The sequence below is a fragment of the Carcharhinus amblyrhynchos genome, chromosome 23 (assembly GCF_965287045.1).
Source record: "Carcharhinus amblyrhynchos chromosome 23, sCarAmb.v2.hapA, whole genome shotgun sequence".
Lineage (NCBI taxonomy): Eukaryota > Metazoa > Chordata > Chondrichthyes > Carcharhiniformes > Carcharhinidae > Carcharhinus > Carcharhinus amblyrhynchos.
Genome location: NC_137346.1, coordinates 30,262,131 through 30,284,629, shown reverse-complemented (window position 1 = coordinate 30,284,629; position 22,499 = coordinate 30,262,131). Strand labels below are relative to the sequence as shown.

The following is a 22,499-nucleotide window of genomic DNA, read 5'->3' as shown; positions in this document are numbered from 1 at the left end:
CTGAAAAGTAGACAGTCACCTGGTTTAAATGTGAAACAATGTAGGTTGCTGATAGAAGTAAGGATAAAAATGTCGGAAGCTCTGGCTATAATTCCTCAATCTTCTTTAGAGATAGCAGTGATACCAGAAGACTGGAGCATCTAAAATGTTACATCCCTGTTTAAAAAGGAGATAAGTACACCTAGCAACTACAGGCCAGTCAACCTTAAATTCAGTGATGGAGAAACGCTTAGATATTTGGAAAAGCCTGAGCTAATTAATGGGAGCCAGGGCAGATTTGTTAAAGACAAATCATGTTTGACCAACATGACTGAGTTCTTTGATGAAGTAACGGGGAGAGGTTTTGGGGGCTGTGCATTTGATGATTAACACATTGACTTTCAAATGGCATTTAATAAAGTCCAACATGATAGATTTGTTGAAGCCACTAGAATGAAACTACGTACAAATAAGGAGATAGTGAAAAACTTAAGGAGGTCTCTGCTGTGTGTAGTCCCGATGAATTGTATCACCAGGCAGTAAATATTGTCGGTGCATCCATGAGTAATTTGATCCCCATAATTCCAAACAGAATCTGAAGGCCAATCTGTCACAAGTAACTTTTTATGTGCTTGAACAAATTGAATGTGATTGACACAAAGTGTAATGGTAAACTTTACAAGTTCACACTCACAGCAGGTTCTCAGGGCCCTATTTTACCATTTTGATTCTAAGTGTTGAATCTGGGAGTGATTCATACCCGAATTGCAAACCTGTTCTCCCCTGCCTGAAAAAAATCAGCAATTCTGAATCATGCTGCAGAAGCCTGTGGACGAGGCTCATCATACCCGAAACCCTGCAGCTCTGATCGGTGCCTCCAATTGCACACACGCGGTAAAAAGAAATTTGAAAAACACTCCCCTGCCATAGCTTTGTGTGGCCCAGGAGCGATTGCCCCCACAGACATTGCCCCACCCCCACAACATAACTGTCCCCCTTATCTACCCACCCCCTGCTATCCAGACTGACTGCGACACCCTGCCCTCCCTTCCCTTCCCCAATCAACTGCATGCAGAGAAGCAGCAGACCACCCCCTCCAACCCCTTCAAGTCACCGCTCGAGATCCATCAGGCCTGCTTTCCTCCTCCCCCCCCAACCAGTGATCCATCCAGCCCACCACCCCCCCCTCCCCTCAAAAACAGTGATCCATCTGGCCCGCCTCATCCTCTTCCCCTCCCCCCCAGTGATTCATCTGGCCCACTTCTCTCCTCCTCCCCCCCTTACCCACCCCCAACAGCGAATGATCTGGCCCACCTCCTCCCCCCGACCCAGACATCCATCTGACCAGCTCTCTCCTTCTCTGCCCCCTGCCACCAGTCCGTCTTTTTCCTCCCCTGCCACCCTCCAACCAGAGATCCATCTGGCCGTCCTCCCTACCAGGGAATGATCTGGCCCGCCTCCTTCCTCCTCCCAACCAGAGATCCATCTGACCTCCCTCCTCTTCCTTCACGCCCCACCCCATCAGAAAACAATCTGACCTGCCTCCCTTCCCCCAACCTACCCACCACCAATCTGTGTCAGAGAGTCACTGGAAGCTCTGAACTTACCTCCTCAGAAGCTGGAGGATTTGAAACAGACTTTTGCGGACCATGTCTGTTTTGAGCTGAATCTGGAAAGGCGAATGCAGTGGTAAAGGGGGAAATGCAGGTAAGTTTGGGCATCCAAACCAGTGCGATACTCGGACTTGACTATTTTCATCTGGGAAAAAGCCACCTTAAAGTGGTATGTGGAATCAAAATAGGCCTTCACCTTTACTGCACAGGATGTCAGAAGAGGGTACTTCTTTCTCTCAGTTTACAAGTCCCCAAAAACCTTTGTCCCTTAATCTAACTTTCAACTCTGTCATTTTGCAAAGTGATGATTTCCATGTCATGTCCACTGCTTTGTTCGAACACCTGCTAAAATGTTGTTGTCAGCTCCCAAAGTCCACTTGAAGAAAAGGATGGAATAAACAATGATTTGTTCCAGCTTGACTAGCTCCTGAAATTGTCCCTGAATTTGTTTTCCAATTTGTTCAGGTGGTCACAGGATTTGTTTGGATGGAATCCTTTGTCTGTGTTTGTCCTTTTGCTGGATTTTCTTAAGATTTAGGAAATGCTCAGTAATCTTGTTCTTCAACTGAGAGGCTCAGTTTCAACCTGAATGCATTCGCATGTGACAAGCATTCATGTTTGACAAGTTTCTGTCCTCCTCCTGCAATTCACAGTTCAGCTCAGTCAATTTTGCACTTACGTCTATAAGAAATGCCACGTCTGGCAACTACATATTATCTGACAGCTGACTGCGCACCCCATTTCTTGATTTAAGAAAGGTGACAATTTCGCGGAGCAGATCTGAAAGCCTCTGGAGGAAGTTTCCTCCACTTAATCACCTCACATCTGCATGAAGGATTAGCTCACTATAGGTGGCATCAGGCTCATTGAGTAATGATGTGAACAAGAGATGTTGCAGAACTCTGACACAAATTTAGTTGATGATCTGAACAACAACTGTCATTACATGAGAAAAATCAATAATCTTGCTCGCTTGTTGGATAACACAGTGGTAACTGACAAAGGAAGAGAATTCAGGATCATTTCTGCAAAGTGCAACACAACTCACATTGACCATAGGGCATGACTGAAATCAATTTCTTGATCGGAATGTTTTTCCCAGTCACATCTTTTGAATTGGTTATAGACTTCCTCACCTCTTGTCCTCTCTGAGTGGCAAAAGAGTGAGAAAGACCTCCTTTATCGTTGAGTCTTTGAATGTCATGCAAACAAAAACCTTCAGCTCAGCCTTATCCATCATGTCCACTGATTCATCAAACCGCAAGGAGAAACATTCACAGCCTGAAAAGTCCTGGTGCAGTGCTGAGACAGATCCTCAGACAACAATTCCATCTTTCTGCCTACTGTTAAAGTGCCAAGTCCTTGAACAAAGTGTCAGCAGCAATCTCATAGCCTCCTTGATAACTTCACCATTGGTGAATGGTTTCTTATGTTTTGCCAGCGGATGGCTAATGCGAAAAGACACCTCTTTGCCAGACTTGCCTTTAACCGTAGATTTTGAAAAGAGTGACTGTTGAGCTTTCAAAATTCCCTTTAAACTCTAAACACTGTTTAAAGGGAAATTTTTTTGAAACGTTGCATGCATTGTCTTGTGATGCCTTTCCAAATTGCCTCTTTTACTCAAGGCTACACTGTTGACAAGTGAGGCAGGTGGCTTTCTCTTTGATATTCATAAAAAGAAATTCATTTGCCTATTCCTGGTGGTAAAGGTAGGTTTCAGCCCCCTGTGAGCATCTTGTTACCCGAGTCTTGAGGATTTTTGGCACGCTTCAGCAGGCAATGAGGAGATTCACTCATCATCACAAGAACCCAAAGTTTCACATGCTTTTGACACAGTTCAGCAAACAATGACAATCAACTCAAACTCTGGAATCGATTATCCATCATGATTTACTATTTGAAGGCCATGGGCATTATAATATGGTAAAAAGTCTGACAACACCAGGTTTAAGTCCAACCGATTTATTTGATAGTAAACTCTCAAGCTTTCGAGGTTAAGGTCTTCTTCAGGTGAATGGAGACTTCTGGCCTCAGGAGAGCATATAAAGCACAGACAGTTTACAGATTACTGATTAGAATGCGAATCTTTACACCTAACTTGCTGTACAAGTCCTAAAGTGGCTGACAATGTGAGTGGAAGGAGCACTGATCACAGGTTAAAGAGATGTGCATTGTCTCCAGACAGTACAGTAAGTGAGGTTTTGCAAACCCAGGCAAGTCATGGGGGTTACAGATAGTGCGACATGAACCCAAGATCCCTGTTGAGACCGTCCTCATGTGTGCGGAACTTGGCTATCAGTCTCTGCTCAGCGATTCAGTTGGGGAGACCATGCAGACGCTACGACAACGGATGAATGAACATCGCTCGACAATCACCAGGCAAGACTGTTCCCTTCCTGTCGGCGAACACTTCAGTGGTCACGGGCATTCAGCCTCTGACCTTCGGGTAAGCATTCTCCAAGGCGGCCTTCACGACACACGACAGCGCAGAGTCGCTGAGCAGAGACTGATAGCCAAGTTCCGCACACGAGGACGGTCTCAACAGGGATCTTGGGTTCATGTCACACTATCTGTAACCCCCGTGACTTGCCTGGGTTTGCAAAACCTCACTTACTGTACTGTCTGGAGACAATACACATCTCTTTAAACTGTGATCAGTGCTCCTTCCACTCACATTGTCGGCCACTTTAGGACTTGAACAGCAGGTTAGGTGTAAAGATACACATTCTAATCAGTAATCTCTAAACTGTCTGTGCTTTATATGCTCTCCTGAGGCCAGAAGTATCCATTCACCTGAAGAAGAGCTTAACCTCGAAAGCTTGAGAGTTTACTATCAAATAAATCGGTTGGACTTAAACCTGGTGTTGTCAGACTTTTTACTATGTCTACCCCAGTCCAACGCCAGCATATCCACATCATTATAATATGTACATTTCCCACTCTATCCAAAAGCCATGATATCTTTTGGGGAAGGCAAAAATGGATAAAAGCTCAAACCAAATGGGGGTGAAGAAATCTGGAAAAATCTGACCACCTTGGGTATATTTGTAAAGTTACCCATACCGCTTTAAAGAACAACAGTGGCATACTTTGTGTATTCACAAGGGATGTAAAATAAAAAACATTATGAAAACATTTCCTCATACTGCAAAACATACACATTAACGCACAGTGAACTGAAATTCTGCTTATGCATTTGCATGAAATCCTTTTTCTGTCAATTATACTCCCTCCACTTTTGTCAAGAACGCACTGGCCCAGGTTTCACATTAAGAATAAAGGTGAAGCTAATGTAAAGAAAATCAGATAGCAACTTTTGGCATTTGCTGTTAGAGATAAACTGCTCCTCCACAAGTTAGACTGAGCAGTGAAACGAATGTGATGATGTGAAATTAAGATGCCTACTCATTAGTTTCCCTCCAAACACACCAGAAAAAGTTGGGGTTGGTGCATTCAAGAGTAAAATAATTTTAATAGCATGGTAGATGGTCATTTCTACCAAACAACCTCTCCAAAAAATGATTCCTTGTTTAGAAGTATGGAGTTTCATTCCTTTAAATGTTAATTTTTGTCAGGGATTTGAAGAAAAATTAAAATTTTGCTTTACTTTGCCTCTCTCTTCTATATCTCTCATTTAATCCTATCTGTCTTTTCCAATCTTGATTTTGCTCTCTGAATTTAAATCTAATTTACATTTATATTTCTTGCTTTATACTTCCGGGAATCGACTCTGAACTGGGGATTTTACTGACTCTTGGGCAATAGGCTGGGAGGTGGGTGGGGCTGGTAAAATTCCAGGCAGTCTTGTTGAGATGTTTCTCTGGTGCATTCCTGTTGTTGGGGATGTTTCTCCCTTCATGTTCAGGTGCCACCTGTCTCATCAGCAGCCCCCTGGTGGCACTGCTGAAGCTCCATAGCTTCCAGCTCTTTGATTGGACCAGTAGCATCAGACCCGGCAGTGGCTAATTAAGAGGCAACCTCTGGGAAGATTGCTGATGTGGTCCTGCTGCCTGCCCATGTGAGCTTGGGTGTCCACATATGGTCCCAAAGATGGGATACCCCCTGCTAAGGATATCCCAGCTTGAGAGTCATAGTGAAAGTTCTTCAATCTGAGGTTTTGCAGAAGCTTACTTGTTTCTTTACCCACTCAAGAAACAACAGATAATCCATAGGGGTTGCCCCACTCACACTGAAACAAGTCTCTTCTCAAAGCCCACAAACATTTTGAGGGCAGCTGTTAGCAAGGTGGATAGTGAGCCCAATTGCTTCATGCTGGTTGCTGTCTACACTTCCCCCTGCCTCAGGAAAGCAGTCAGCATAATTAAAAACCCGGATATTCTCTCGGACACAGACCCCGGACATTCTCTCTTCCAGCTTCTTCCATCAGGAAAAAGATACAAAAGTCTGAGGTCACGTACCAACCTACTCAATAACGGCTTCTTCCCTGCTGCTGCTGACCATTAAGTTGATCTTTCTCTACAGCCTAACTATGACTGTAACAGTACATTCTGCACTCTCTTCTCAATGAATGGTATGTTTTGTCTGTATAGTGAGCAAGAAACAATACTTTTCACTGTATGATAATACATGTGACAATAATAAATCAAATCAAAGGTTGTTAAGTACAAACTGGAGTATGGTTCAACATGACAGGCCAGGTTGTAGCACTCTACCCAGCTGGTAATTATTAATTTGTAAGTATTGACAATAAGTGCCCACACACTCTTTAACTGAGTAGGGCATTAGAGTTGAGATCAATCCTAGCTTTATCCAAAGACTTCAAACAGGGAAAATTCTCTGGCAATCAGGAGCAAGCTTTCTGCTAATTTTCATATCTTTAAAGAAATTTTGTTTTATTTTCCCCAAATGAATCCATCCATGCATCAAAATGAAAACAAGGATATTACCAGCCCTTTGGATTTAGGCAGGTAGGTGGGAAAGCTGGGAAGATGGTGCAGGAAGGCTGCCTATCAGCTTCCGCCATTTTCTCCAGAAGTAGGAAAGGTAGTGGATGGCCCTTCTGCTTTAAGCCCAATTGAGTTACATAAGTCTGCTTCCCATCTTAGTTGGCACTTAACCAATAGCACCAGGACCCCTCTACTGCACGGGGAGACCGCCAAGTACACCATGGCAGCCTCCTAGCTGGCTCCTGAGAGAAAGCATACTTTTGAGTGCTCCTGATAAAGAAAGGGCACCTTAGCAATGGTACCATCCACTCTCACCATACTCCTCCTTAGCCTACTTAACTGCTTCTGAGAATGCAGGCCCACGGATCTGTGCTCTTTTTCCAGGTGTAGCCCCAGCAGTGGCAATCAAACCTTCCAATTTTGCTCTATCTACTTTATTGGTTATGTCCTCCAAGAAAGTCAATCAATTTGTTCAGCAGAATTTCCCTTCAGCACTGTAGGAATTCTATGGTTGTACATTTTAATAAAATTGCCTTTTTTTTAAACTTCTGAGAAAATAGACCCCAAATGTGCTCAGCCTCTAATCAGAGAGCAAAGTCCTTATCCTAAAGACCAACTTAATGAACCTTTTGCTATGCCACCTGCAATGCAAGTAGATGTTATCTTCAATGTGGAGACTAAAACTGCACATTGTACTCCAGATGTGGTCTCACTAAAACCCTGAACAACTATCGCAAGACCACTTTATTCCTGTACTCCAATTCCTTTGAAATAAAGGCCAACATGCCACTTGCCTTCCTAACTGCTTGTTGTGTCACTATGTTAACATCTTGTGTTCCTTGCACGAGCACACCAAGTCTCTCTGATCAATCAATTTAAAAGTTTCTCTCCTTTTAAAAATATTCAACTTTTCTATTCTTTCGAACAAAATGAATAACTTTGCACTTCCTTACATTATAATCCATCTGCCATCTTATTGCCCACTTACTTTATCTGTCTATATCTCTTTGTAGTATCTCTGTATCCACAGCTAATCTTTGAATCTAGCTTTGTATCATCAACAAACTAAGATACATTATCCTCCGTCTCTTCATCTAAGCTATTAATATAGATTGTAAATAGCTGAGGCCACATCACTGATCCTTGTGGTATTCCACCATTCACTATCTGCCAAACTGAAAAAAGTTCCATTTATGCCCATTCTCTTAACCAATCCTCTTTCTATGCTAATATTTTACCTCCATGAGCATTTATCTTACCTATTAACCTTCTGTGCGACACCTTATCAAAAGCCTTCTAGAAATCTAGTTGTACAGCTACCAGTTCCCCTTTATCTACTTTACTAGCTACATCCTCCAAGAAAGTCATTACATTTGTTAAGCAGAATTTCCCTTCAGTAAAACTGTTATTTTGTTCTAATCATATTATGCTTTTCAAACTGCATTGTTAATAATTCCTCAATAATAGATTCCACCATTTTCCAAACAACTGATACTAGGTTAACTGGCCTGTTGTTCCTTGTTTCCTTTCCCTCTCTTATCCTGCTAAGCAGTGTAAAATTTGCCAACTTCCAATCTGCCGGGACTGATCTCAAATCCAATGAGTTATGGAAAACTATAATGCATCCATTATCTCTGCAGCTATCACCTTTAGAGCCGTTGGGTGTACATCACATTGCTTAAAGGCACAGTATTATCATATGCCCAATGTATTTTAGTCATGTTTCTCTGCAGGACATTTTCGACACCATGTTGTCTGCAGCAGGTGTTCTCTAATTGTTACTGAAGTAATATAATGGACATCGTGCAGATTTTAATCTGAACTAATGCAGGGTCCTATGGTTTTTAGCGTACTATAGGACTGCAGAGAGGAGCTTGATTGACAGATCAGGTGATATGCCTGGGGACAGCTTTTTTTTACAAAGCATTCCAAGTTTTTAGCTTCGGTTTTCAATTGCTGCTAGAAGCTGGTAGAAGAAGGCAGTGTCTCTGACCCTCTCCTTCCAGAGGCTTTCTGAAAGTTCCAAGACTGGGACTAGGATGGCTGATCCAGTAATCAAAGGGCCAATTCACAGCAGATGTTAAAAAGCTGCAAATCTAGTAATTACGTGAGCATTCTTGTTTCTGTGCTAAGTCTGAAGGAGGGTGGATGTCTGTGGGATGGTGTTTGACTTGGAACAACATAGATAGCTAGCTGTTAAGGATTATACTGTGTCATGTTTAAATCTTGTAACTGGTAAAAGTTATGCAAATTCATTTTGGTATATTTTAACTGTGTTCTTAAATAAACTTTGTTTGATAAAAGCTTCCGAGTGGCTACTTTGAATCATACCTGGAGTGAAACACCTTAAGCTCACCCATGCCAAAATGAAATGTAAAACTTAGGATCTAGGCTAACTTCACAAAACACCTTGGTGTTTCTGGCCTCGTCATACATAACACAGGCCATGGAGAGTTTGTTGCATTTTAGTTTCTCCAATTTTTTTTTCCAATTGCTCATTCTTTTCAGCCTGTAGTTTACATTTATTATCTAAAGGGTTGGGGGGGGGGGCGGTTGGGGGGTGCCATGGGTGGCAACCTGATGACAATATTCCCCTTTGCACATGTTTGCCAAGTTGTCACTTACCTATTCGGTCGATAGTCTGGAATCGATCGATCCAGTGAAATCTTGTTACTCAGATACGTATTGTACCCATATTTTTCATATGCTCCTGCAGCTTCTCTTTCTTCTTCAGTAGTGAGTGTAGCAGGCAATCCTCCCTGCCCTCGTCCACCAAAGCCTTCAATAAGCCCCAGCGATTTTGACAAGCCTAAAGTGGGAGTCAACATAGCACAGAACATGATGAAAAAAATGGGGCATTACAAGCAAACAAATTACAAGTCTTACGTCCTATATTTCAGTCTTCCTAGCTTATTTTACTTAAAAAAAATCCCCAAGCATAAGATTGTGAATGTGATGCATGAGTGTTTAATACAGATCCAAGTCAAAAAGGAAAATTAAACCCATCCAAATTCTGGACTGTTGCGTGTCTGAAACATTACATCAGCATGGTTTAACAAGAACAAAAATGTGCTAAGTGAAACAACGTCCTAATTTCACTTGTACTACAGGTTTCATGGGGGAGAAACTGGAACTTGCTATGCTCATTTTCTAGATGTAGAACAGTTGTAAAGTTCTAAGTATACCTAGGGATTGCTCTAGGGGATAGTCATGCATTTCCTGCAGCTGCCTAAGACATTTCTTAAGCCCCTTTCTCATATTAATCAAGGGGCTAATGCCTTGAGGCCTTGCGTAGAAATTTGCTGGAGGCCCTCACCAAAAACACAAGTAGCTTAATCTTAAACGCAGCTTCATGTGGAGCAGATTCTCTCCTCGGCTCCACATCATCACCGTGGGCTGCAGCTGGCCTGCACTTGTTCTTCTGCTCTCCAATTCAAGAGCTGTCTACCTGACGGCCTAAAATGCCAGTGAGACAATTAGGGCAAATTGGTCTTCTTCAAATTGGTGAGCTGCCTCTGGACCTCTGATTAGCAGCTGCAGCTTGGTGGAATAAACGCCAAAGATGCCTGAAGTTCAGGGCCCAATTTCACCCAAGCTGCGGGTCTCCATTTTTAAGACAGGCTGACACAAAATTCTAGCTCAAGACACCAATTTTAATGCTCCTAAGTGGCTGCTGTTAAAAACGCAGGTTAGTCATTTTACTTTGTGTAAATCTTACCACGATTTAACACTTCAATCACATAACAGCAAATCTGACAGAAGCAGATTTGTTCCATGCACAATTTTACTCGGTCTTTCATTTCTACTACACCGAATTTTGTTTCCTTTAAATCAGAGGTAGCTGAATCCCCTCTCTAATCTGACCTGGAGTCTCTCAACACCAATTACACAATATGACCTATGGTCTGTTACAATGCATCATCAGCCTGAGTTTGAAGGCTGGCAATATCATGAGTCAGTTCACTTGAATAATTACAACATCTAGAATATTTCTTAACATAAGTATTTGGTTTTATAAACACAACACAATACTTAATGACGAATTTATTTTGAATTGGGTGATTTCTTGTTACTGGACGTCTGTATTGAACAGTATTGAATTTCACAACACCCCGTTAAAGTCTAACAGGTTTATTTGGAATCACAAACTTTTGGAGTGTTACTCCTTCCTCATTCACCTGAGGAAGGAGCAGCGCTCCAAAAGCTCATCATTCTAAATAAACCTTTGGACTTTGACCTGGTGTTATGAGATTCTTACTGTGCCCGCCCCAGTCTAATGCCAGCATCTCCACATCCTGAATAGTACTGCTCAGGATGAGAATCTGACATTTTTTTAAATTGAGTCTTTTCCTTTTTCCTTGCCTTTTTGCAATGCTTTCCACGTAACCCACAAAAAGCAATGTAGTTAGTCACAGAGATGATTTGCAAATCCCAACACCACCTCTTGCTCAAGAGAAAGCCTTCAGCACTGAGGGACATCTTGCATTTTTCTATTGCTTGGCAGATCCTGACATTATGACCTAGTCTAACGAAACAATGAGAAATAACTGAAGCAACGTGATTGAAAATTGCTGATCGAATCAAGGCCAATTAGTCAATAGCGCAACTGTTGGACAACTGAGGGCCAACACTAATTCTTGTAGATATAATTTTGGAGATATTTGAAAGTGCATGTATATTTTAGCATATATATTTGTTTTCTCTGTCAGCCTTTAAACAACAAAATAACTGTTACTGTGCCTTAGAGCTGACATAAGTCTGTGCAATCAATGTGTAAATTGCTCAAGGATGTGTTCTCACTCCAAGTTTAGCGTCAGTCCAATCAATGCTGAATTTATGGACTGTAAGTCAAAGGTGTCAAAGCTAAGGCTGTACTTATGATGTGAACGTACCCTGAGCATTTAACAGAAAAACATTTGCTTGCCCCTTTTAACGTGATAATGAAGAAGCTTGAAAAGTCAGCAGATTTAACTAAGGTTAATTTGTAAAAATATTCTGCAGCAAATAGAAAGTCAAATTCCTAAAACACTATTTCTGGTAGTAAAATCCTATTTCTTTTATTTGTTCCCTCTTCATTCCATCACTTCCAACACAAGGACATACTTATACTATCAAACAGTGCCATGCAAAGAGTGTAGCAGCTTCGACTGCAATGTGATAGGATATATTAATATAATCACCAATCTTCTATCTAGTGAGCATCTGATCCCTCAGATCATCACCCCAAGATAAGATGCAAGCTGCATCATGCACCACCCACTTCCCCCCCCACCCACCCACAATAGCCGCAACAGGTTCCTCCTTGTCCTCTCCTGCCACCAGATGAATCTGCTAACTCATACTCTCTGTCCTTCATTGCACATTTCCCCTTTAAATTACTATCAAAACTCTCTGAGGTGGATGTATCTGAGCTGGCATTCATGATAGAATAGTGACGAGTGTTGGATGAATGCAAATTGCCCTGCATTATATCCTGTTGTTATAATGTGTGCTGTGCTCTGCTCACAGGCCAAATTGAAACCAAGACTGGATTACATGACACATGTCCCTTCCAGTGATGGCATGCTGCTAACTCTTAAAGGCATATTACAGCTTGAGTTCTTCTCGATCTCCTTCAAAGAAAGAAAAGAAACAGAGATTACATTTGATTTCCTCATGAGAGACCTTCAAGTTCAGGGACAGGCAATGCTGTCCTGGTGCAGTAAAACCAGAACCACTGTTTCACATATTCTACACAAACCTACTGTGTCTCCTACTGACCCTGGGCTATAATGCAAGTACAGTTCATTGAAATTAATGCTCAGTCTTGACAGTGGGCAGCTTATAAGAAGTTCCAGCAATAGTATCACATGAGGAAATGTATTGTCCAACACCAATGACTCACTCACTCTTAAAGCTAACATTCAATGAAGGGATGAAAACATTCAAAGGAGAACCAGTGGTGCGAAGTATCCCATTAGTGAAATGGCACTGAAGGTTCAGCTCGACAACTGGTATTTATATATTGCATTTAATATACAAAACATTCCAAGGAGTGTTCTAAAACAAAATTTGACAGAGTACCAAAGGAGATGTGAGGTGGGAATAGCAAATGCTTGGTCAAAGAGGTAGGTGTTTCAGAACAGAGAAGAGAAATAAAGAGGCGAGAAGTGTTGGGAGGTAACTTAGGAACTATGTAACAGAACTCACGGCCACCATCGGTAGAGGAATTATACTCAGGAATGGCCAGGAAGCCAAAATTAAAGGGACACAAATATCTGGGCTGCGGACCTGACGATTTGACATAGGGAGGGGGGTGAGGCCATGGAGGGATTTGCAAGCAAGGATAAGAAATTTAACATCAAGACAGTTCTTGACCAGGAGGTAGGTCAACAATTGAGCTACGGGGTAAGAGTAGAACTGGACTTGGTGTGCGCTAGGACCCATGCAGCAGAGTTTTGAATGACCTCAAGTCTAGAGGGGATAGAAGATCAGAGTTCAGCCAGCTGTGTGTTCGAATTGTCAAGTCTGGGGGTAATGAAAATAGAAGTCTGACAGAGAATAGTGACTCTCTTTTGATGTGTGGTCCATCTTACAATAAGGGACAACAGCAGAACAGGACGGTGATAAGATGAGTGAGTGATGTTCCATCTGTGGCTGAAACCTGGAAGCAAGCCCAGAAGAATTTTGCTGAGTTATGCAAGGTTACTGAGGCAAACCATCCTAATGCATAGCTGAATTTTATAATGTTGTATTACAATGCCTCTTAACTGCACTTGGTTGCAGAGGGAGAATGCACTTTATGCATTATACTATTGATGTATAAATTGCCAATGAGCTCTCTATGTGAAATGGTCTTTAAGTGACTGCTCTTTATACATGTGTATTTTCACAGTGGACGTGCAGGAAATATAATGCAGTAAAAACAAGGAAGTAGATTTCCATCTGAAATCTACTGGGTGTTAAGATTCTTTGAGAGAGAGGCAGAGAGGAAACCTCTCTGACGGGGTGACGGTAATGCACCCCTTGCCGACACCACTAGATTTTCTTTACATTTTCTGCAATAGAAATAAAAGGAAATGGATTTTGTTTCCAGCACATAAGCAGCAGCAACAGCTTAAAGGCAATCTTATTTCTGCAGCAAGTTGGAAGGCTGTTGTAATGTCTGATTCTTTGGAAGACAGAAGTCCCAAATTGGCAGACTCTTCAACTGATCTGTTACTTGAAATATTTGAAATAAGAAAGACATTTTTGTGACTGCAAAAAAAAGGATAGCGCAGTCTTTGTGGAAGAAGTTGGCCCTAATATAGAGTGTCTCTGAAGAGTTGGTCACTCAATATGAGCAGATTTTCATGGTCTCACCAGGATATCCAAAGTATAACGAGAACATCAATATCTTTGCCACCCAATGTTTCAGATCATGCACTAATTTGTGGAAATGTTTATGAGAAGACATGTGACTCTTCACAGCCTTTTCCGTGGCCCTGAAGCATTCTTTCACTCACAGCCTAAAGCAGCAAAGATGTGAAAACCTCACTTATCTAGTTGCTAACTTCCTGCACCTGTTCTCATCTCCATTTTGGAATGCTTACTCAGATCTGAGTTGCATTCTGTATGACAGGAAGAAAAACATCTTCATACTTTCCATTTTCTTTTTGAAAGGAGAAAGCTGAAGCGCAATGTTTATTCTGAAACCCTTCTAATCTTGCCTCCTTTCCACACTCCTAAAAGGAACCCCAGCGCTAAAAACAAAATCCTCAGCTTCACATCCATCAAGCGTTTCAGGTCTTAGCTTCACAAACAGTTCTCATCAATCTGCAGAATGCTTGATGGCCTTCTTCCAAAGAAAGGAAGTTTATCAAGCTGATGATTGACAACCATGAGGCTCAACTTGGAGATCCAGATTTTGAGTATGACTAATAATTGGGTACAGCAGAATGATTATTCAGCCCCAACTACACAAGAGCCAATGACTACATGGATTCGCATCCGTAATCCGCACCATCCCCCACCTCACGCCCCTCTTCAGAGGATTGGTTACTAGCAGTATAATTTCTAGCCCTCCAATGACACCCAGTTCCCAAAATGCACCATGAGTGACACAAGTAGCCAGCAGTGGCCTCCAACTGAAAGACTCTTCCACTGATTCAGTGATATTTGGCATGATCAGTGGCAGATGGTCTCAGTGGTTATTGAGTAAGTGTAATTGTCAGGATCAGTAGTCTGAGCATTTTCACCTTCCTATATTGATGCAACCTTACAGCAGGTTGCATCAGTAAAGGAAGGTCCTGTTACTGACTTGCCTGTTATTAGATAAAATAAGTGGTTCAGGCTGACCAGAAAAATTTTGTAACACACATTAACACCAATGACATTATTCAATGGACTTGGTATGATGCTGCAAAATATGTATTAACATTATCAACTGTGCCAAACTTTAAAAAACGCCAGTATTGAATACTGTATGTTAAGTATGCTTGGTTTGGAGAGCTACCTCAAAACAAGTTTTGCTATATTTTGAATAATTCTACGATCTCCTTCCTGCCCCTGAACGCAGCAGGGATCTTTCCTTCCTGTTGCACTTTAATGGCCTTTCCCACCATCGTCTACTGTACATGCAGTCAAATTAAGGGCTGCAGGATAGTTATTAGGTACCATTCTATATCCTCCTGGACACTTAAAATTGTCGAACTCCTTCTACTCTGTTTGCCAAAGAAAACTATGCATTACCCAGACTGGAGGAAGATTTCATTCTCCTACCTCTTGAAAAGGTGAATTAGGAGATCTCCTTTCACAGGGAACGAGAAATAGTTAATTAGGAGAACTTGCCAGAACTGAAATTGACATTGCGTGTGTGCATAATGGGCAGACAAGTTCGGAAAGAAATAACTTGGCAAACTTTAATAAACATCTTTAATCTAATATGGTGCATGGTTACATTGAGAGTTTTGGTTCAAACAACATCTGGAAAAGTGTAAAATTAATCATTTTAAGTGAAGATCACCATATATTTCTCAAATATAAAGAACACATATTCATCGCTTTTCTGAATTGTTACCAACTAATCTTACCAAACAGGTTAGCAGCTGATTTAGGATTTTAAAAATGGGGTATTCTATTGTATGGTGGGGGAGTAGTTAGTACAGTTGGATAGAAGGCAAGCACGTGGATCAGATTAAGACCAACAACACAGGGTTTGATCCCAGTTGTGGTAGAGGTAGATCTTCACCCTGTCTGCCGTGAAAAATCATAGCATTTGGCCTTGATTTGGTGAATAATTAGCAAGGACCTGTGTTTGAGCACAGCGCTAAATAAAAACCTTTCATAAGCTCTATTGCAAACTTTTTAAAGATATTACTTTCTTATCCAATTTGATTATGAGAGAACAAAATCAATCCACTTTCAGACATCATTTTTCTAATTGTGAAAATTGGTTTTGAGTTGCTGATGAATACAAAGAGCTAAAATTTCCTGGAAGGTGGTGGCAGGGTTGAAGCTGGGAAGTTGGGAAAATAGAAGGGAGCCACCTCAAGACAGCTGCCTGATTCATTCTCGCCGCTGAAGAACTTTTTCAGGGACAGGCTGGGAAGTGGATCAGTTGTCTGTTCCATGGGGCTGGCAGCCTATCTGCATTGTTAAGGCTCCAAATCAGAGGCAGTTCTGTGCATTTGTTGGTATTTTGCGAGCTGCAAGGGGCTCTCGCCAACTCTCCAGTTGCCGCCTCCATTCCTGGAACACCTAGATAACAAGGACACCTTTGTCAGATTCCTATTTGTTGACTACAGCTCAGCTTTCAACACTATTATTTCCATGAAATTCATCTCCAAACTCCATGGCAAGGACCACGGCACCTCCCTCAGCAAGTGGATCCTGAACTTTTTAACTCACAGACGACCACAATCAGTAAAGATAGGCAACAAAACCTCCGTCATGATCGTCCTCAGTACCAGTGCCACACAAGGCTGTGTTCTCAGCCCTCTACTATATTTCTTACACACCTATGACTGCGTGGCCAAATTCCCCTCCAATTTGATTTTCAGGTTTGCTGACGACATCACTGTAGTGGGTTGGATCGCAAACAATGACGAGACAGAGTGCAGGAATGAGATAGAGAATCTAGTGAACTGGTGCAGCTACAATAATCTCTCTCTCAATGCCAACAAAACAAAAGGAGGTTGTCATCAACTTCAGGAAGTGTAAAAGAGAACATGTCCCTGTCTACGTCAATGGGGACGAAGTAGAAAGGGTCAAGCGCTTCAAGTTATTAGGTGCCCAGATCACCAACAACTGTCCTGGTCCCCCCATGCCAACACTATAGCTAAGAAAGCCCACCAATGCCTCTACTTTCTCAGATGCCTAAGGAAATTTGGCATGCCAGCTACGAATCTCACCAACTTTTACAGATGCACCATAGAAAGCATTCTTTCTGGTTATATCACAGCTTGATATGGCTCCCGCTCTGCCCAAGACGACAAGGAACTACAAAAAGTTGTGAATGAAGCCCAATACATCATGCAAACCAGCCTCCCATCCATACTCTCTGTCTACATTGCCCACTGCCTTGGCAAAGCAGCCAGCAAACACCCCGGACATTCTCTCTTCCACTTTCTGCCATCAGGAAAAAGATACAAAAGTCTGAGGTCACATGCCAACCGACTCAAGAACAGCTTCTTCCCTGCTGCTGTCAGATATTTGAATGGACCTAACTCGCATTAAGTTGACCTTTCTCTACAGCCAAGCTATGACTGTAACACTACATTCTGTACTGTCTCATTTCCTTCTCTATGAATAGTATGCTTTGTCTGTACAGCGCAAGAAACAATATTTTTCACTGTATGTTAACACGTGACAATAATAAATCAATCAAATCAAATCTCGCCTACATTTCTGCTGAGAGTACAGTATCCTGTATAAATGTGAAGTGGGGTTTTCAGTTGTGTTAAAAAGTTAATAAGGAATATGTTTTCTGTAGAAAAATGACTCCAAAGAAGAGTCAAATTGGACATGAAATATTGGCTGGAATTCTCTGGCCGTTCTCATCCAACTGCTGCTGCCAGTGATAGATGAAGCATTTGGCGCTCAGCTAAATTCTGTTGACTGCAGCAGGACCAGAGAATCCCACCCATTGTTTCTCTGTCCACAAATGCTGCCAGACACACTGAGATTTTCCTTAGATTCTGTTTTTAATTCAGATCACTAGCATCCATAGTATTTTGCTTTTCATTTAGGTTATACTTTTACAGTAGTTTAAGTAATTCAGTTGCCTACCAAGTAATGTTTACGCTATTGTTTTGAGTGTGCTTGTCACAGTAGAAGTTGGAATATACAGAAATCGTGTGTGATCCTTCAAGTTGGTCTCTGTTAAATTTGTATTTTTTTTTAAGTTATTGCAATACTCCCAGTCATCTGCTTTACAGAAAATACAAAAATCTTGAAATCACCTTTGACACAGGGAAAAAAGTGTCAGCGTTGAAACTAAGTGAAATTGTTCGCTGCAAAGTTAATTTGTTTCCAAGGTAATCATTTCCATTACTAATATCAAAACTTTTAGAACCAGATTTTCATTCTCAGTGAATCCCTAGCTCTGCAAACCCAACCTTTAAAACTGAGCACCTGTGGTTCCAATCTTTGTTAAAAGTCAAGCCCCCTGCTGCAATAATGGGTGCAGGAGTAGGCTCAGTATAAGGCTCTATGCTCCAGCACTTTGTTTAATTTATTTTTAAAAATTATTAGAGCTAAAAACAACACTCCAGCCTTCACCTCTGACACGCTCCCTATGCTCCAGCCAGGCCAACATATACCAATTCATGACCCTTACTGTGGTCCCTCATTTGCCCTATACAAACAAATGCCTGTCTACTGACCCCAACCCCTCAGATCATTATGGCAACCCACTTCCCTCTATCCACCCCCAGGGCCCCTCGTACATCCTATACTAATCCACGCCTCTCTACCACTCCCCTGTGAGCCCCCATACCCCCTCTTAGCCCCCATGCCAACATACCAATTCATGCCAACCCACACCCTCACCCATCATGTTTTGACATTACTTTGACCAGGGTATCTAAACTACTACCCACCATGGACAAATCTAAAGAGCCATACTGACATAAAATAATGTTATGTGTCCATTGATGACATCACTATTTTAAACAAAATCATCCACGGATTAAGAACAGCATTCGATGCATAGAAATTCCTTTAATTAATCTCTTATGAAATAAAGTTCTACGTTATAACCGCTTGGAGGTGTCGATCCAACTGCTCACTTAACAGGCATCCAACCATAATAATGTTAGTTTGTAAAATCAATCATTGCAGTACAAATCCTCTAATGATAATCCTCAGGTTTAGGACGACTAACAGACTGACACAGTCAGATCACAAGGCTGTGCTCCTGCTCCCGGCTTACAAGCAAAAACTGAAATGGGGGAATCTGTTAAAGGAACTCGTGCAATGTTGGTGTGAGAAATCGGATGATCTCCTACGGGACTGCTTTGAGTCAGTGGACTGGTCAATATTTAAAAACTCAGCGACCAACCTGAACGAGTAAGCCACGACAGTAACTGACTTCATTAGCAAGTGTGTGGAAGACTGTGTGCCAAAGAAGCAAACCTGTGTGTTTCCCAACCGGAAACCATAGATGAACAGGGATAGCCACCGTTTGCTGCAGTCTATGTCTGAGGCTTTCAACTCAGGTGACGCTGATCTGTAAAAACAAATCCAGGTATCACTTACGGTGAGCCATCAAAGATGCCAAAAGACAGTACCAAACCAAGCTAGAGTCCCAGACTATCCACATGGACTCCCATTGACAATGGAAAAGTCTGCAAGATGAAGGCATACAGAATCACAGGCACCAATGCAACCCTCACTGATGAGCTCAATGCATTTTATGCCTGTTTTGAGCAAGAGGTCAGCAACAGCACGTCCTCCACCCAGGAAGCCTCAGCCAAATCTGTATCCGAGGTCACCAGACATCAGATCAGCCTTCTTGTAAGTCAAACCGTGGAAAGTGACTGGCCTAGATGAGTACCTAGAATGGCACTTAGATCTTGCGTGGACCAGCTGGTGAGGGTATTCGCAGACATCTTTAACCTCTCTTCACATCAACTGAAGTTCCTAATTTGCTTCAAGAAGATGAACATCATCTGTGATCCAAAGAAAAGGCAGGTAGTGTGCCTTTATGACTATTGTCCAATGGTTCTGATATCCATCATTATGCTTCGAAGGGTTCATCATGGTACAAATCAATTCCAGACTCCTAAATGCCTGGATCCACTACAGTTTGCTTTCTGCCGCAACAGGTCCAGAGCAGACACCATTTCCCAGACACTGCACTCAACCCTGAAACATCTGGATAACAAAGACAGCTATATCAGACTCCTACTTACTGACTACAGCTCAGCCTTCAAAACCATTATTCCTACAAAGCCCATCTCCAAATACCACGGCCTAGGACTCTGCTCCTCCCTTTGCGGCTGAATTCCAGACTTCCTCACCCACAGACCACAATCAGTAAGGATTGGGACCACCGTAGTGGGTCAGATCTCAAACAATGATGAAACAGAGCATAGGAAAGAGATAGGAAATCTGGTGACTGGTGTGATGACAATCTCTCCCTCAATGCCAATGAAACGAAGGACATAGTAATTGGCTTCAGGAAGCGTAGTAGAGGACATCAACGGTGACGAAGTGGAAATGGTCGAGAGCTTCAAATTTCTAGGTGTCCAGTTCACCAACAACCTGTCTTGGTCCCTCATTTATATTAGTGATTTGGATGAGAATATAGGAGGCATGGTTAGTAAATTTGCAGATGACACCAAGATTGGTGGTATAGTGGATAGTGAAGAAAGTTATCTGCGATTGCAATGGGATCTTGATTAATTGGGCCATTGGGCTGACGAATGGCAGATGGAGTTTAATTTAGATAAATGCGAGGTGATGCATTTTGGTAGATTGAAGCAGGGCAGGACTTACTCTGTTAATGGTAGGGTATTGGGGAGAATTGCAGAATAAAGAGATCTAGGGGTACTTGTTCATAGCTCCTTGAAAGTGGAGTCACAGATGGACAGAGTGGTGAAGAAGACATTCAGCATGCTTGGTTTCATTGGTCAGAACATTGAATACAGGAGTTGGCACATCTTGTTGAAGTTGTACAAGATATTGTAAGGCCACACTTGGAATACTGTTATAGAACGGATATTACTAAACTAGAACGAGCGCAGAAAATATTTACTAGGATGCTACCGGGACTTGACGGTTTGAGTTATAAGGAGAGGCTGAATAGACTGGGACATTTTTCTGTCCCAGTAGGAGGCTGAGGGGTGATCTTATAGAGATCTATAAAATAATGAGAGTCATAGATCAGTGAGATAGCCATCTTTTCCCAAAGGTATTTTTTCTGGTTGTATCACAGCTTGGTATGGTCCCTGCTCTTCCCAAAATATCAAGAAACTACAAAGGTTCGTTCATGAAGTCCAGTCCATCACGCAAACCAGCCACCCATCTACTGACTCTGTCTATACTTTCCATACTGTCTATACTTTTCCTTGGAAAAGCAACCTGCATTATCAAGGACCCCATATACTACAGACATTCTCTCTTCCACCTTCTTCCACCAGGAAAAAGATACAAAAATCTCAGGTCACGTACCATCCGACTCAAGAACAGCTTCTCCCCTGCTGCCATCAGAGTTTTGAATGGACCTATCGCGTATTAAGTTGATCTTTTTCTACTCCCTAGTTATGACTGTAACACTACATTCTGCACCCTTTCCTTTCTTTCTCTATAAATGGTATGCTTTGTCTGTATAGTGCGCAAGAATCAATACTTTTCACCGTACACTAATACGATAATAAATCTATCAAATCAAAAACCTGACATATAAAACATGGATTTTTTTGAATTCCAGATTTTTTTCTAAATGTAAAGGCATTGACAGCTTTGACAGTACCAATGAGTTTTGAAAGTTCTCTGACAGATTTGAAAATTCGTTATCAGCTTGACAGTTCATTATCAGATTGACAGTTCTTTGATAGCTTTGAGAGTTCTTTGACAGCGTGACATTTCTTTGACAGATTGACAGTTCTGTGACAGCTTTGCAGGTCCAATGGGTTTATGCACTTTTCACACAGAATCATGTATACTTTTAACATCCAAAATGGTGCCTTACCTTGCCCAAATGTGTCCTGCGACTATATTCAAAAGGACACCTTAACTCTGCAATGATACACTGACTATCAAAATGAATCCACCAAGTTCAAACCAGCTAACACCTGGTCTAATCTGCACACATGAGTTTTCACGCTTTGGATACTAAAATTCTACTTCAGTGTAAACAGTTGATACCTTTAATGGCCAGCTGCCTCCTTAAAACCCATATGCACAAACTCTGGCCTCAACTCCAAAGCCTCCAGCAAAAATAGGAAATGCAATCAGGGCGGGACTTGGTGTTTTCAGCCTTTTCCACTATTTTTACCATGGCAGCCTCGCCATCCTGATCTGAATGTGGCTACAATGATGCCTTTGAACAAAATCTTTTCCTTACCTGAAAGAGATGAGCCATCCAAAAGTTTACACATCTGACAGTGCAGCACTCCCTCTGTACTGCACTGAAGTGTCAGTCAAGATTATGTGTTCATGTGACATGAGAACTAACCCACAATCTTCTGACTCAGACACTTACACTACCACTGACCCAAAGCTCACACTGAAGGTGGACATATCAGAACTAACGACATTGACCATTCTTAAACATAGCTATATTGGGATTTTGAGAGTTGAATGCAATAACTGAGTCCATTTAAACAGCTAATATTTTATTTTCCCAATAATTCTATTAGGTTGTGGGTAGGATGGTTGTCCAAGATTAGGCTGAAATTAGAAGAAATAATAAAACAACTAGAACTGTTTCTGGAGACATAAAGACATAGCCTTAAAATAATTCAAAGGAATACAAATAATAAGGCTTGTATCATATACAACATGTAGTGATGAGAAACTTGAGTGGGCTGCATGA

The 22,499-nt window shown here is 41.8% G+C and overlaps 1 protein-coding gene across 1 annotated transcript in view; it reads right to left on the bottom strand.

Moving 5' to 3' along the window:
- galnt17 (polypeptide N-acetylgalactosaminyltransferase 17) overlaps positions 1–22,499 on the bottom strand; it is a 336,015-nt gene that overhangs the window by 285,040 nt on the left and 28,476 nt on the right. Inside the window, exon 2 of the mRNA XM_080210644.1 lies at positions 9,125–9,308. Coding sequence (XP_080066770.1) covers positions 9,125–9,308 — 184 coding nt within the window. The remainder of the gene's footprint in view (positions 1–9,124; positions 9,309–22,499) is intronic.